The sequence below is a fragment of the Montipora foliosa genome, chromosome 10 (assembly GCF_036669935.1).
Source record: "Montipora foliosa isolate CH-2021 chromosome 10, ASM3666993v2, whole genome shotgun sequence".
Lineage (NCBI taxonomy): Eukaryota > Metazoa > Cnidaria > Anthozoa > Scleractinia > Acroporidae > Montipora > Montipora foliosa.
In genome coordinates, this window is record NC_090878.1 from 6,036,498 (window position 1) to 6,053,850 (window position 17,353).

The window sequence follows — 17,353 nt, forward strand, 5'->3', positions numbered from 1 at the left end:
AGAAAATCATGAGACCCTGGCAGGCAAACGGCTTCTTGGATTTAGTCACACCTGTTTGCCCTGCCGTCCAAAAAACGTTAAGACGGATATGTATGTGGATTATACCGCAGGATAGAGCGCTTGCATGTGCTTAGCTGATCTCTTATCAGTTCTCTGCTCAGCGCAGTCGAAACAAACTCAGACTTTCTTGAGAAAGTGAAATAGTGCGTAAGGAGAATTGCTCATTTTGACCATCAATCAAAATTTATTAAGATCAAAGCCCGTTTGCACGATGGGTAGCCGTCCATTGTCGAAAAAATGACCCCTTAACTGCGTACGGGTGGCTCAGTTGGTTGAACATCGGGCTATCACGCGTGAGGCCGTGAGTTCGACTCCGGGCTGGACCAACACTCTCAGGGTCTTAAAATAACTGGGAAAGTGCCGCCTTTACATCTGCAAATGGTTAGTTTTTCAAGTCTTCTCGGATAAGGACTATAAACGGGAGGACCCGTCTCATAGTCCTTGTTGGAAATTAAATAGTATGGGACGTTAAAGAACCCATTCACTGTTCGAGAAGAGTAGGCGTCCCCGGTGTTGTGGACTGACCTTATCTGGACGGGGGCATCATCACTTACTAACCCAGCGCGAGAGCCGTACTAGATCAGTCGTGGCAGCGCACCGAGGTCTCAACAAAACCGACCTTTTCTTTGAGCGATCGGACACTTCTCTGCTTGGTAAATTTTCGTGATCTTTGTCTTCCATTGGCGACCTTTGAACGGTAACCTTTTACAGTGAAAACTAAATTCCGCTTGCTATAATTGTACTGTTTTGATGAAAAATTAAATTGCGCTTTTTAAAAACTTTTTGTGTTCCGACCAACTTGAATTTCCCGGGAAAGAGAAAAAGTACGGAAATGGACCGTTTGCACGGTAATGGTCTGTACTGTAGAATCTCGACCGACAACCAGCCAATCAGAATGTTCCATTTAACCTGAGAATTGCTTGCCATATAATACGAAGGATTCGAAGATAATCTTCAGGGTACACGTCGAGGGGTTTTCACGATTGCTATTAGGTTTTGCCTTGATAAAAGAAAGAAGAGAAGATACAAAAAGTCTAAAAGAGAAGGATTCTTTTGCGGAAGTATTTAATCAAGGACTTAAGAGTAAGACTGATGCCACCCAGACTCCCTCGTCCTGTCTTTATGTGATTTTCAACCAGGGATCTTGCTCGTTCCTGAAAGTTATCTTCCATCTCTTTGCTGCTTTGTTCACTAAAAAAGCGAGATCCTAGGCTGTCCGCGCTTCTCGGTTGCTTGAGAAAGAAAAAAAAATACCAGCAGACCTGGGGAAAAGGGCAATTCCTTGATTGGTCTGTAAAAGGGTGAATACAAGTTGACTCGGTGACCAAGTTCTTTATTTCTTTCAATTGAAAAACAAAAGACGGTTCCTGCTGCATTAATTATCCAACTATTGTAGGTAAGGCCGATATCACTGTTGATGTACTTTTTGCTCCTCTAGAGGGCGACTAGGCCTTCCTTCCTTCCTTCCTTCCTTTTCTTTCCTTCATACACTTGAACAATGTTGGGTGCATGGATTAGGGCGATAATCCTGAAGAGGAAAAATGGGGTAGGTAAATTCCAGTGAATATCGTTCTTATATATCAAAAATATCTGTATTTTAGTCTTAGGTTTTGTGAAGACTGACGATAAAGGTAACACAATAACGGAGACTCCCAGCAGTGATCAGTATGTAAATTCTCTTCACAGTTTCAATGAAACGTCGATCAGACAGGTATTGCGAATTAAGGTTATTATTGTAACGTCCTATTAGCCAAAGACCATTACTTGTGTAACACCCTAATAAAGAAAGGCAGTGCCTTTCAAAATATTGGTAAAATATAACGGATATTCCTTCACTGTTTGATCAGCTTTTCACTTCTCGTTTGTTAAGAGGTGTTATCTTGATATAACACTAAATTCTCATGTCTATCCAAGAAAGAAGGCTATGGTACTAGTCATGAGAATGAACGAGTCCATCTTGGGAATGAAAGAGTTAATTAACGGTCCTGACTAATGAGTGGCTGTGAGGCTGGCAAGCTATCCAAACACGTGATAATCAGACGTGCTGCAATAGGCTCGTTTTGTATTCTGCGCAAACAAAAGAATAGAGTTGAAGTCCAAAGCGATAGTTTACATTTTCTTTTGCTTTTAAAATAACGGATGTAAGCCTCCTCTCTGTTCGTTTGTTCTTACACAATTCGAAACTAGCTTATTCGTGAAGAGATGTCGACGTTGAGTAGGGGATACTCGGAAAAAATCCGAGTGCCTCGCTTGCAGGAGTCGAACCAACGAGTTCGGATGCTCTACTTCTCAATCTCGTTCCCAGAGAAGCGATCCTTTTGGCCAGCGCCAAGGATCGAAGCTCTGGGAACGAGATTTTCTACTACTGAGCTACGGGAGACTCGTGGGAGCCAGGTCATGTGACATCAATATTGTCCCGCTGTCACAGCGATACTGCTAGGATCTAAATTGTCGCATATTTGCGATTGTAATGAAAGAAATGTTTCATGTTAACACTTTCGTTTTAAATTTTGTCGGTTTCCCCATTTTTGTTGCTATGGCGATTTAGGATTGCCTTCATGTAAACACACATGTCCGGCCCAAGATGCCCACAACTGCTGTACGGTGTGTGGAGGTGTGGTCAAAACTGAGCTGCCTCCTGCATTAACTAAGCTTAATGCAGCTGGTTAACTTACCCTTTAGATATAAATATTAGCCAGGGATTGAGGGATTGGCTACTAGTGCTTGAAGCAAAAGTATCGAAAATAATTGAGGGATTAAGTCAGGATTTGAAGTCATCTGAAGTGAACCCATTGGAGCACGACAACATGGTGTTGATCGGCTCAGGTGTGACAAGGAAAAACATAATTACTTTCTATATAATCAAAACAAAACATATCTTATGGGTCGGATTTAGCACCTACCTCTCTCTTTAACCTTATTTTCTCTTTATAGTGGTCTTTACATGGTAAACATTGCGTCATTTTTGTTTTAGTTTGCGAAAGTCGCTTTTTCGAACATGTGGAATAAATTGCAATATCTTTTGGGCCACCACAGCTCCTTTGAAAGTCACCCTGACAAGGCAGCTTGCATCGATCATTTCCAACCTCCTCATCGTCATTGAAGTAATAACCACAGAAACATTCGGACGCCAATAGTAGACCAGCGAATAGATATCCTTCAATGGCACAGTGTTTAACAAACACCTCGGGTATCATTGCAGGATGACCCTTGTATCTGTGTCTGAGCTGTCGAAAAGGATTCGAGTTGTCAAAGCAACCAACGTACAATCCTATTGACGTCTTGATAGGATCTAAACGACAAAGCAGTCACATGATATGGACAAGGCACGAATGAACACTGCATAAAAATTATAGACTAAATAACATAATTATATTAACTGATTTAGGAAAATAATAATAATAATAATAACAATAATAATGATAGGTGGCCAAGTAAGCAGTAAAAATGTGTTAGTTGAATGTAATATTTAACAATTTTCCTGCGAAATCGAGCGGAATATTGCCTGATACTTAGCCGACGAGGCCTTAGGGCGAAAAAGCTGGAAAAACTACCATTTTTCTCCACGACACACAAAATTACACATATCGCAGGATAAAAAATATGTTGAGTACGCACGACGAATATTGAGCGCGCGATGACCATATTTAAACATTGTCACAATGTGTTTAACACTAAAGTGTAGTGTAATGTATGATGAACCTTATGTAATGTACTGTATGCAATGTAAGAGTAGTGTAAGACTGTTAAAAAGTGATAAATATGAAAAAAATTTATTTATTAAAAGCAAATAATAATAATAATAATAATAATAATAATAATAATGATAACAAGAAGAAGAAGAATTTTGAAATTGAAGTGTAATCCTAAGATAAAGCTGCTGAAAGATCATTCTCGTAAATTATAATAATAGTAATAATAATAATAATAATAATAATTATTATTATTATTATTATTATTATTATTATTATTATTATTATGTCAGTAATAGTTTAGCCAGAGGTTCATTTTACTAAATCAAGAAGCAACCCACTCCCCTCTCTTCCCTACCTCTTTTGAAGCATCTTTCGAAAAATATCTTAGTGAAATAATTAAGCAACTAACCTATAATGAGGTAAAAGGTATGAAAACATTTATGCTGTGTTTCAAAAAACCACAGAAGGAAAACGTTTTCAGTTATCACCTGCTAATTCGTCGGAATCATTGGACCCTGAAAATTCCTCATCCTGTGTTTCATCAGCTTGAAATTCGTCGGGGTCTTGTTTTGCGTCGCTCAAAAGTGGCAAAGTCTGCTTTTGAGTCTTCATATGAATATTTGCTAGAGTCCCAGAAATATCTGAGCTGGTTTTGGATGGGATAATATCTAAACAAGGACATGTAAAAAATGCAATATTTCAGTTATTTGTTCAAATTTCGACAACAGTATGAAAAGTGTTGTTAAATCCATATTTAATAATGATGGAAATTCTAAAGAGTAAGCTCTCACATTCTATAAAATCTTAGAGGGTGGTGCCCAATGACCAATCAGTGCAATCTTGTTACAAATTTTTTTAACGGAAAAATTTTGCTTTTCGTAAATTTCAAAAACAATTTATCTTGACCTCCTTATATCAACTTATCAATGCTGTCAAATCCCCTTAATGTTGTTACTCTCTTCATGATCAATATCGTTAATCTCCTACTCATCAATTCTATTCCACTGGGAGAACGATTGTGAACAATTTTGCCTTTTCCCAAAGTAGCTTTGTAAAATAGTGTGATTAGTTATTCAATCTGTCATAATCGTCGAAGAACTAAACGCCATATGGATGCCCAAGTGCTAGACTTAACCAGTACCTTCGGTGGAGAAAGCGAGATTTGTTGTTGTTTGACCAAATGAAGGGAAATTACCTGGGAGGTTTAGCTGGATGATATGAGGACCGTTTCCTGGATTAAGTGTAAACTTCTGGGTGTTACTCAGTCAATTAGGAAGTTCAACTTTGACGTCATAACCACCGAAGAAACCTCGTACCTCAACGAGAGCACTTGATTGGTCTGTAATTGCGGGTGCCAATGTGACATACGTAGTCCATTGTTTCAGCAAATTTCGATAACGGATACCGGCGGTGTTTATCTTCAATGCCACAAAAAATATAAACAAGTAAAACTAGGGGTAATCGAAGCTTAGGCGAGTGCGTTCGATGTTTGTAGGACGGTACAGGTTTGGTACAGGTAGCAACTGAGGGGGGAGGGTGGATGGTTCGTACGATAGGGAAATGTTATTACAGTGGAACCCCGATACAACGATCCTCGATATAACGATATCCCCGGTAAAAAGATAAACATGCTATGTCCCAGCAAAAGTTACAGTAAAATGTATGGGACAGAACCCCGATATAACGATCTTCATTATAACGATATTCCCGATATAACGCTGAGTTCTTAGCGTACCGAGCGTAAAATCTTCCCCGATATAACGATATTACAGCATCAGTACACAGATACAACATCAACTGTTTAAGTTTTGTTTTGTTTTGTTTCCCTTTTACGATTCATACCACAGACTTTGTTGTGTAACCTTGATAACGTCTAATGCTTTGCAAATTGTGAGTCATTTGATACTCATTACAAGTTTAATTAAACAATATGTACAGTAGTAAAAAAGCACATGTTAATTTTACCCCGATATAAAGATATTTTCGGTTATTTTAAGGCAATATCGTTATATCGGGCGTCTCGTTATAACGATACCTCGATATAACGATCTAATTCCACTGTACTGCATCTATGAAAGTGACAACTTGTTAGACGTAATCATTAACTATTTATTTGGAATTCTACAAGTAGACAACTACTGAAAATTACTCTAAAATGAAACTATTACTTGCAAGTCTTTTCAGCTTGTGGTATTAAAGACCTAAGATTACTTTTCTGTGCTGAACGCTTGGACAAAATAAATTCAGTTTGTTGATTTCAATGCCGTAAATATCACAAGTCATGATGAAATGGCACGCCGACGAGCGTCATATCTCGGTAGATTTACTTTGTGGCACAACAGCCGCCAAGCTTCACAACTCGATTGATTTACTTTGAGGCACAACGGCCACCGAGCTACACAACTCGGTAGATTTACTTTGTGGCACAACGGCCGCCAAGCTACACAACTCGGTAGATTCACTTTGTGGCACAACGGCCGCCGAGCAAAACAAACCGGTTTGATGCAAGCGCGAGGAGTCGCACACATTTTCCAAGGACAGTGACGAACCATGCTTAATCCAAAGTAAAATTTTACCGACTTCAGTTGACAGACCTTCAGCAATCTTTCAGCTCTTTTCTCACGATGAACGATGGAAGATTATCACACCTCACCAAACGCTAGAATAATGAACGCCGACGACGCACAAATCACCACGTGCGATAGTTCGTCAAAGTGAGGCAAAACGTAACCAGGCGCCTCAAAGCGAGGCAAAAGTGTGTCGACGAAAATGCAATCTCGAAAAAACTTCCCTTACAACACAAATTAGGTGTTGCGTTCTCGTACCTCGAACGCAATAAGTTTTGCTTTTCAATATTATCCTTTGCTGTTGGGCTAAAGACTGGGTGGTCAGGGAGGCTGAATGGTAAAATGCTGCCCGGGGCCCCGTTATTCGAAAGCCGATTAACGTAATCCAGGATTAACTTAAACTTTTGTTTCATGTTTTCAACTTTTTGATGAAAGTATCTTTTGCTTATTTTTGTTTTTCAAGATTAACTTCTTCTAATGTATAGTTTTGCCGATTATCAGCTTTGAACAGCATTTAGTAGTAGAGAAATAAACTCCTTGGTTAATTTTTAATCTGGGATTTTTAATCTGGGTACGAAATTGAAAAATGGCTCAAATCGCGTCGGATCTGGAAAATAATCACACAGGAAGGAAGCTACAAGTATCCACGATTGCAATAAGGTTAGGCTTGAGATTTCTTTCACATAATTATCTTCTCAAACTTTTTATCAGGATTCTCATGCAAATCCTTACATTTTTGTCGGCCATGCTCACACTGAGCTTGGGGTGCCTGTGATCTAACATGACCCAAAAGTGACGAGCCATCTAGCCGCATACACTCATTCCCCTTGACTGGTGAGCCGCCGAGCCACTGTATCTGACATGACTCGTAAGAGATGAGCCATCCAGAAGCAAATATAAGTTCTCTTCAGTCTTGACTGGCAAGCCGCCGAGCCGCTCTTTCTAACATGTTAGCGTAAGTGGCCCTGTATTCTATAGTTTAGCCGATCATTTTACGTATAATAGACCTAATTAGGTCTATTAACGTCTGTTGACCAAAAACCACCCAAATTACCAATTTTTGGGTCTTTCTACAGGTACCGGAAAGCAATGTGTTTTTGGTCACTTGGGATAAGTCTTTATTTGGAGTTGTTTTTCGACGAAACATTCATCCCAGACGATGAAATAATACGCCGGACATGTAATTAAGGTAAATACATGTATGTAAGATTTGGAGCGAAAACAAGCGAATATTTTGAGAGATAACAAAATTCTGTGCGATGACATGACCGATGACAGTACCACGAGGCCAAATGTCACTCGGCCACGGACGTTTATAAGAAAATATTCTCACCTTTTCAGCGATTTCAGGGCTTGGAATTCCATCCAATGAACCAAAATCCTTTTCTTCATCCTTTCTGGTGTATTTAGTGTTAAATTTAGGTTCAAAAACTTAATAAAGCCGCGCCGTGCCCGCGGCTTCAAATGACCTGAAGTAGTATGCCACTCATGTAGGCGTAATAAAAGCTACGAAGACGAGATTTTCAGGGAAACTGGGGCCATATCTCCGAGGCAACCCTAAAATCAGGAATCCGGATTGCGGAATCCGGAAACCAGAATCACAGGTCATTGTTTTACCAATACAGAGAGTAAAAACTATCCTAAACATTCATAAAAGCTACCCTTAGGCCTAAAAACGTTTTTTTAGGCCTAATTAGGTCTAAGGTTAGCCTTTATGAATGTTTAGGATAGTTTTTACTCTCTGTATTGGTAAAACAATGACCTGTGATTCCGGATTCTGGATTCCTGGTTTTAGGGTTGCTCCATATCTCCCCAGTAAACACGCCAAATTCCACAGCCATCGATGAAAATGCCGGCATTCTATCATCTTCAGCGCTGCCTCACATATTTTGTAAAACTCGCTAAAAAAAAAACGAAGAAGGCTTGAAAACGTTTGCAATTCCGTGTTGACCGAGATTCTGGCATATTTCAACAACCACACAATCACACACCACGTCGCCATTCAAGCTTACAGCATCTACAGACTACATCTACATTTTCATAATTAATTTGCAAAATTCTATAAGGAAAACTTGCAAATTCCAGTGCAAAGTGTAAAGATAAAGTGAGTAAATGTGTGCAAGTAAGGTAATAAAGACATCATTTGCGATTTTTCTTGTTATCATTGTCTATTTCGTCAGACGGACGTATAAAAAAAATGGACGCCAGCTCCATGGACCATCCCTGTGGATCTGGTTCATGGACTCTTCGTGGACGCGGTTCATGGACTACCCCTGTGGACTCCCTCTCATCCTGTAATTAAGTTACAAGCAGAAAAACCTTTAGACGAAGGAAAGAAGTCATCCTCACACTTATCTGGCCATTTGAAACAATTGTCTCTTAGGGCGTTTTCCATTTACAACAAATTTCCGGAAATTTCGGTGGAAATTTCCATCGGGTGAAAAACGTGTTCCATTTAACTCAGGTCCGTTCGCCGCCCAGTGATTGCGATTTTACGCGCCAAAATTTAAAAATGTGGCCGTGAATAGCCTGGAAGTGGTAAGACCTTTCAAAAGTTGTAAATGGAACACACATTTCCATCGGAAAGTTTCCAACGGGAAAACAGGACTACCTTTTCAGAAGTTCCATTTATTCCGGAAATTTTCCAATGGAACGAACCAAAAACGTGTGTTCCATTTACATCCCAACCGGAATTTCCGGAATTTCTTGGTAAATGGAAAACGCCCTTAGAGACACCTGAAAATTCAGATCAGACCTCCACAACCTCGTTGCCAGGGTCTCTCTTGTAACCGGTTACAAGAGAGACCATGGGAACGAGGTTGATGGTTCCAAGAGGGTTTGAACCCATGACCTGTGTGATGCAATGCTCTACCACCTAATAAGCTATGAAGAGGAGGTCAATTTATTGGGGTCATTTGTTCGGGTGAGGGACTCGATGAATGAAATGAATATTTGAAGTGCAGTTTATAGATGAATCCCTTTGGAGCCACCAAATAGGTGGTGTAGGTGTCTATAACAGACAATTGTTCAAATCAGTAGCCCATAACTTGGAGCGAACAACAGCCCTATATTCCTTTCACCTCCCTTTCACAGACCGATTTATTTTTAGATTGAATTTCCCGCGGAGTCCGATGACCAATCGCAAGAAACTAACTTGAATTCATAACATCACCGAACCGGAAGTATCTGTTTTTTTAAGGAAAAGGTAGTCCACAAAAATAGATCGGTCTGTAAAAATGCCATGACATAAGCTTAGTGTGGAAGTTGTTCGCTCCAAATCATGGGCTCCTGCTTAAACTGTCCAGATGAGTGCGAAGATCACTTCTCTCTTTCATCTTAATATTTTCTGCATGTAAAACGTGCGGAATTTACAATATGAAGGGTGGTCCACGGGGGTAGTCCATAGACCCGGTCCATAAAGGGGTCCATGGACCAGGTCCACAGGGGTGGTCCCTGGACCTGGGGTCCATGTTTCTTATACGTCCTCGTCGGACATATTGTAAACGAACTCTCGACGCCGTATAACTGATTTATATTGGATTGCAGTACGTGCTGCAACGAATGCACTTGAAGGCAATGTTTGCATCATTTTAGGTTCTTTTTGGTCAGATAAGACTTTGAAAAGCGGTTTGATAAGCTCGAACCTGCCATTTTCGGGGTGTCTTGAAAACAAAGACCCCTTAAGACCCCTAAGACTCGAAAACGAAGAAAGTAACCCAAAACCCTCAATTTTGCTAAACCTTCGCCTAAAATCCAACTCTAGGCATGGGGTTAGCCAAATTGAAGGTTTTGGGTCGCTTTCTTCGCTTTCGAGTCTTAGGGTCTTAAGCCTGGTTTTCACCAGCGACGCAAGCACAAGGACAAGCATATAAGAGGGCTTATTTCACCGTGAAAACGGGGTTGATGCAACTAGTGAATCAGCACAAGCGTAAGGATCAAAATTGTTCCTTTTCCTTGTGCTTGCGCTTATGCTTGCATTCGCTTGCGTCGTGTGAAAACGAAACGCAGCATAAGCATAAGGAAATTTGCTACGCGTCTGGCCAATTAAAGCACTCGTTCCAGCTTCTCCACGTCTGAGCATTTAAACAAAATGGTGGATGCCGTGGTTGTTATTTAATGCTTATGTCGAGGTTCGTTTTCAGCATAGGCTACTTACGCTTGTGCTTGTGCGTGCGCTTGTGCTTGCGCTGCTAGTGAAAACCAGGCTTTAGGGGTCTTAGGGGTCTTTATTTTCGAGACACCCCGGTTTTCGGCAAAATCTCCAACAGCTATTGAGTTATAACAATCGTTTGTCTTGTTTGTCAGGCGGTTTTGTGGCTGGCTACGGTTGACCTATTTTGGAACTGAATTAATCACTGATTAGCTATCATTACTGTGGCGACTGTCCACACTAAATTGATACCTTTCGATTTATAACCTTTTTTTTGTAAAGTGGATGTCCAAACGTGAGCTGCTTTGTTTGACTGTGAAATTGCAGTGGAGTAAGCGAATTACTACGCTTTAGCTTGATAAAAAGATTATCATATTAGATTATCAAACGGAAAATGTTGTGATAGAGATAACTGTGCATATATTTTCAGGTTTAGTTGTTGATTAAAATTGTTGGTTATTGTTTATTTACTGCTGTCAGCTCAGAGGTGTTTGATCACTGTAAACTGCATACACTAAAGGTAAAGGTAAAGTATCTGTTACGAGCCAAGGAAGGCCCATCAGGCAAGCGCTTATCTCCGGTTTCCGTAGAATGAAGCGACTAGGAGTATTTATACTCCCCCCTGGATGGATGGATGCTAGTCCATCCGGGCATTACGCCGCTACCAGGAGCTCATTAAGAGGAGCCTCTATCTCCCATACTTGGCCTCGGAGTCAACCCTTTCCCGAGTAGATTTATTTATAGAACACCTCCCTTGGGAGATTCAGCACGCTCACTGTTGTAAAAGTTAATCTCTCTTGGGACATTCAGCACGCCCACTGTTGTAAAAGCCAATCAAAACAGAGCTATCTCAGCGTCAAGGGAATTATGATACTTTTCGCGGGAAAAACCTGTTCCTAAAAATAAATTTACTCGGGAAAGGGTTGACTCAAGGAATTAGAGGAGATAGAGGCTCCTCTTGATGAGCTCCTGGCCGCTACCCATTTATACACCTGGGTGGAGAGAGGAACCGTGAGGATAAAGTGTCTTGCCCAAGAACACAACACAATGTCCCCGGCCAGGACCCGAACCCGGACTACTCGATCCGGAGTCGAGCCAACATGTTCTCTACCTTGAATTGACGATTATCGTTAATTGTTAATTTGCTTTCAATTTACTATTATCGTTATTTCAGAACACTGTGTCCCAGGACTTGTGGTAGCAAATAAAAAGAAAAAAGTAAAAGGAGCCCCTGGACAGGATTTGAACCCGAAGTACCCACTTCAAAGGAACTGCTTTTATCCACTTAACCACTAAAGATCAACTGACTAAAAATGTGCCGATTATTTACCAAAACTAATTAGTATATATATAAAATTATTGCTGAATAATGTTTAAGTCTAAAGCTTGATTTTAAAATGGTTAGCTTTCTCTTGAAGTTTGGTAACCGACATTTTTCACTGTGTAAGCTTGCTTCTTAGCGGCTGTTAATACACGTTTACAGCGGCACTTTTGGAAGAAAAAATTATTGACATTAATAAAAAAATGACATCCTCGCAGTTAGTGATGTGGTAGTCTAGTGGTTAAGTGAAGGGGTTATTAATTACACGTTCCCAGGTTCGAGTCCTGCGAGTCCAGACATTAGGGTTCCACTTTTAAAAGAAATATGTTCATTTCCCATAATCCAGATCAAGCTTTCAGTGTTCTGAAATACGATAATAGTAAATTGAAAGCAAATTAACAATTAACGATAATCGTCAATTCAAGGTAGAGAACATGCTGGTCGAGCGCACTAACCATGCCTCGCCTCCCACAAAAAACTGCATACACTAACGACGAATAATTTTGTACTTTATGCAGAAGCATAATTATTTTCATATACACTATACTGCTTTCTGAGGCTAGAAACGGGGACTCCGCTTTTATGCTTGGCTAAATCTATAAATTCGTAAATTGTCTCTACGTTACAAAGTCATTGGTTCATGATTTTATGGCGCGTATTTGCGGACCAAAATAGATATCGTCATCCACTATTCAAAGGGTCATTAATTGTTCAATGTACGACCCAGATCGACCTTCAGCATTCATAAGGAAATATTCAAGCGAAGATTCAAGACAACTCGTCATTCACGATGACATTCATTATCAAGCTTTATCAGAAACGATATTCTATGATCTTCGACATGCGAACCAGACGATTCATATCATTCATTTGAAGATTGGGCCCCAACGGAGTGGGGAATAATTAATTATGTATTTTTTTATTTATTTAAATGGTTTATTAATAATATAAAAATGCACAATCTGTGAAATACTCCGTATTTTACATTGGAAAGGAATTGATAAAAAAGGTTATATTATTTACATCTCTGTTGAAGAAAGAAGAACGAAGAATAACCGGGGGACTGAGCCACTTACATTAATATGACGATTTTTCTAAAAAGTCATCAAATATAGAAAAATAATGAGATACAACGTTCTAAAGCCTCCTTATATCACTTCTAATAGAAGGAAAGAAACTGCGCTTAAAGCGATCTGTGTTACACTTAAAGGCAGAAAGCTTGTTATTGTCGAGCAAAAGCCGGTCATTCCCGCGAGCTCTGTTTTAGGGAATGAGGGAGGCCAGCTTACCGTCCCCACTTTGAATCTTTTTAAAATTAATACTTTGCTGCATAGGCGTTGCCGATTATCTTCTAGACGGGGACAATTAGTTTCTTTCAGAACTTCTCTATAGCTATGATGAGGATAGATGATTCTTAGAGCCCTCTTTTGTATTCGCTCAATTTTGTCGCTCAGGTAGCTGGGGAAACTTGTGTGCCAGACGGAGCAACAATACTCCAGGATTGAGGTGATCAAAGTTACATGAATAGACATCAACTCATCTGATGAGAGATCACTCCGCCGTAAGACACGCAGTATGTTAAGTCTTTTTGCTGCTTTTTTCGTGATTTCCTCCACGGGATCTCACCATTTTAACTTGCTGTGTATATGGACCCGCAGAACATTGTGACTGTTGACGACTTCTAAGGGAGTGCCACTAATGGTCAGCGAGGATAAAATGGGTGCTTCACGAAAATAACGCACTCTTAGCTCCTTACTCTGGGATTCAAACGCATGTAGTTGGCATCCGAACACGAGGCGATGTAGTCGAGGCGGTCAGACTGTATTGAGGAATCACTGCATCTTGGAATGATCTCAAAAATGGTGACATCGTCCACGTACTCCAAATGGTTGCACGTAGGCGGAATAAGATCATTGACCATAACTAGGAAGAGTATAGGTCCTAGATGTCCCTTGAGGAACTCCAGCATTGACATTAGCCCACTGAGAGACAGCTTCCCTTAGTTTCACTCGTTGTTTACGGTCAGACAAGAAAGTAGGAATCCATGGGAGGATAGTTCGACGGACGCCCAAGTCAATCAGCTTCATGAGTAGAGTATTGAGGTTGATATATACGATTAAAAGCCTTACTAAAGTCTAGGAAACAGATGCGCAGGTGGTAGCCAGGGGTGTCAAGTTTCCATAACCAGTGATGCAACATATCCAGGAGGCAATTATTTGCTGATGTGCCCTTCAGACAGCCAAACTGGTTAGAGTTGATTTTAGCCCTAATATCCTGAAGCAACCGCTCAACGACAAATTCCTCAAGGACTTTAGCAAGGCAAGGAGTCACTAAGATCGGACGAAGATCGCTTCCCTGAATTGCAATTGATGGTAACTCCTTAGGAATAGGCGAGATATCTGCTGCTTTCCAGACAGAAGGGGCGCGACCAGAGGATAGAGAATGGTTGAAAATCTCCGCAAAAGGGTGACCTGTAGCTCGTATGCAAATTCATTCAGTACACGGCGAGGGATGTTGTCAGGTCCCATAGCCTTAAAGGGTTTAAGGGAGAGTAGCTTTTTGCACACTTGATGGATATGTAGCAAAGGAACTTTGCTCTGCTGCTGGTAGAAATGCCGGTAGCTGGGTTAAGCTGGGATGTCAGCATTCATTGAGGTGAAGAAGTTATTTAAAGCTTCAACAAGTTCAGTGTTTGTTAATGGACTTTTTCAAAGATGGAGTGTGTTTGTAGCACGTGTAGAATCTACTGAACCTTTTAAATAATTATGACAGTTTAGACTTTTACAGAGATGATACCTTATTACAGACTCCTGCAAATATATTGTATCAACACGATGTCTGCTCATCGCTGTGGAATCTTAAGTTGAGAAACTGAAACTCACAGACTTGTTCAAGAACCAGAGTCGCACTCGGCTATCGCCTTGTGCTACTCTTTCGCTTCTTTCGTGCTTAGCAAACTCCAGCGTGCATCCATAACTCGATAGACGCATGCCAACCTTCCCGCCACCATGAACCAATTAATTGACGTTTTAAAATTGCAAGAAAGGCGCAGCTATAAAATCAAAGCTCATCATAATGCTACAATTACGTCTAGCAGGTGCGTCATCTCCAACTTGTCCACTTCGCTTGTTTTATAGCCATATATAGCCTTATAAACACTATTTCGAGTCAGCTTTTATCGTGTATAAATGGAATTTTGCGTGCAATATCTGTCACATTTTTTAAAGTTCTGTCAACCAAATTCTAAAGCAAATTTCGCTTTCTCTCCAAACTGGGCGTAATGACAATACTCATCGTGTAGTCACGTCTAAGGACATAACTTCATTATCGCTGAAAAAATGCTTTATAACAGTCTCCACATGAACGATCATTTGCCTATTTCCTATTCCCGCTGAGAAGCCACGAAAGGAAGAGGTCATTTTCAAGGGACCTCTTAGTTCATGTAAATTCCTCTATTATTTTGATTGTTGGAGACATATACTAATGCATTTACAAACAGAGGGAATCAATTTTAACACTGACTTTTAGAACATGATTTGGTTGGTGAAATAAATATTACTCCGACCCAAAATAAAGTTAAACTTGAAGTTATTGTTATTGTAATCTAGAAAATCTGAAGCGAAGACAAACTGAAAGCGAAAACCCAGGAAGCAAAAGGAATCGCGTGGCTTTGTATTGTCAAGCAAACGTTTTACTTGTCTAGCGTTAGCAATTAGTTTCATAACGATTTAGCCGGTCTTTCGTTATTCTGCAAGATGATTTACTTGCAAAGGAGAACTGTTTTGTGAAAAAGCGACTGACCACCTAAAAAGACAACTGAGCGGTCTACCATTATTCAGTTTGTAACGAGTGTCAGATCATTACGTTCGACTCCGCAGTTACTCCCTTTTGAAATCCCGAAGTCAATTAGGCAACTGATGCTCACGGAATCAGTCGTGGATTCAGATACACTCTTTTCTTTTATAAGAACCTTTTTCATAAGAATGTCGAGATTAATCAAAATTTTAGGAACAAACGAAGAACATACCAAAAGCTGAGAGCGGTCAGATAAGAACGTCTTTATTTTGCGTATTAAGGATGGTTAGTTGGAGTCAGAGTCGCTTATTTCCCTTTCGAAAACGGTCGTTGCCATTTCTCAGAACGGTCGTTGCCATTTGAAACGGTTGATGCCATTTTTTAGCTCTGAATTACACTCATTAGGTCTAACAACTCAAAAGGTTGCGGTTACTGGGAGTTGTGTCTCGCTGGTCATATGAGTTAGGGTTCGGGTTCGGGTTAGGGTTCTTTTTAGGGTGAGGGCTAAGAACCCGAGTTCGAGTCTTGAAATTTTCGGACTCTTTTTTTCCTCCAGTTTTTCTTTTATAAATGTTTTTTTTTCCTTTTTTGTCTTAATTTTTGTTAATATTTTTTCTTAGTTTGTTTCTTTTAATTTTCTGTGAAGTGAAGTGTGTATTCGACCGTTATAAATGGCATCGACCGTTTCAAATGGCAACGACCGTTCTGAGAAATGGCAACGACCGTTTACGAAAGGGAAATTTGCGTCGGAGTCAGAGTTGTAGTCGGAGTCGTAGGAGCGCTTATGACAGTGAAAATCAAAGATCGGAGTCGTAAGTGGAGTCATAAGCTCGACGTAAAACTGTAGTCGACCAAGAATACAATTATCACAAAGTCTGTTGGGAGGCTTTTGTGGTTTTCTCATTGCATGATACACTGAAAAAGAACTTACAGTTGAACTTAGTACACCACACGACTTTAAGAACATTATAAGAACGTTTTCAGGTTTAAAGTGCCAAAACATTAGAATGTTCGACCTCAGCCCCAAAATTAGAGATTCTTATTAAACTGAAAAAGAGTGTATAATATCACCATTTTTGAAATAATAGGCGCTCGATATAATTCAGTCAAAACAACATACCATTGACTAACTTGAACATTGAGGCAGACAGAAGTAGTATCACAGCCGGGAAGTGAAAAGTTGTTTTGTCTTCCATGAATTGCACAGAGATCAAGAGCGAGTGGAGCGACGCAGGCTTGTATAGTGCACTGAGGAATCTCTCTAGCTGTGTTTTATTTCTTGTCGCTCTGTCTTGAGTAACCTCGTCTGACCTCTGAACCTAAAGCGTGACTTTTCCCATAACACTGCCATACGTTTTACAGGAAGTCAACCCTTTGTTAAATTCCCCCCCTCCCCCCTTTGTATTACCCTTATCAAAAGATTCCAATCCCTGAAACTGTGTGAGCCAAACAGGAACTTTTTTCGGGCTCCCTAGCCGGGAACAGAAATAAAACTGGAGCTAATTCACGTTGATCGTTTTACCCGACTACTCACACCGCTCTGAGATACCTGCCTTTGCTCCAACTTTTAACTTGTTTTGTAGGGGAGACGTTTTCCCATAACATGTCGTGAAAGACTCAGGCCAAGGAGTGAGCTATTGAGTGATCCATCGTCCGGGATCCGTTGTGTGAGACACGAATTCGCGATTTGTTAAACGTGATGGAACGGGCGTGACCTTTGAAATATGATCCATGCATGATATATGTTTACTTTCCCTCAGAAGAT

The 17,353-nt window shown here is 40.3% G+C and overlaps 1 protein-coding gene across 3 annotated transcripts; it reads right to left on the minus strand.

The window, feature by feature from the left end:
• Positions 1 to 195: 195 nt before the first annotated feature.
• Positions 196 to 7,934, minus strand: LOC137974359 (sialate:O-sulfotransferase 1-like). Of its 3 annotated transcripts, none has more exons than XM_068821299.1 (5): positions 7,656 to 7,934; positions 5,072 to 5,173; positions 4,244 to 4,423; positions 2,964 to 3,352; positions 196 to 1,588 (listed from the first exon to the last, which is right to left on the minus strand). In XM_068821299.1, exons 3-5 carry the CDS (start codon positions 4,365 to 4,367, stop codon positions 1,544 to 1,546), a joined length of 558 nt encoding a protein of 185 aa, XP_068677400.1. In that variant the 5' UTR covers positions 4,368 to 4,423; positions 5,072 to 5,173; positions 7,656 to 7,934; the 3' UTR covers positions 196 to 1,543. The 3 variants fall into 3 exon arrangements, with proteins under 3 accessions (XP_068677400.1, XP_068677397.1, XP_068677399.1); XM_068821296.1 differs by having other exon boundaries at positions 199 to 1,588; positions 4,951 to 5,173; XM_068821298.1 differs by lacking the exon at positions 5,072 to 5,173 and having other exon boundaries at positions 202 to 1,588.
• Positions 7,935 to 17,353: the final 9,419 nt, after the last annotated feature.

Coding starts and splice junctions, on each gene's coding strand:
- LOC137974359 (XM_068821299.1), bottom strand. CDS start 4,367: ATGAAGACTCAAAAGCAGACTTTGCCACTTTTGAGCGACGCAAAACAA. Junction 3,353..4,243: donor TGATTCCGACGAATTAGCAG/GTGATAACTGAA, acceptor TTTGTCGTTTAG/ATCCTATCAAGACGTCAATA. Junction 1,589..2,963: donor AAATAAGGTTAAAGAGAGAG/GTAGGTGCTAAA, acceptor TTTCCTCTTCAG/GATTATCGCCCTAATCCATG.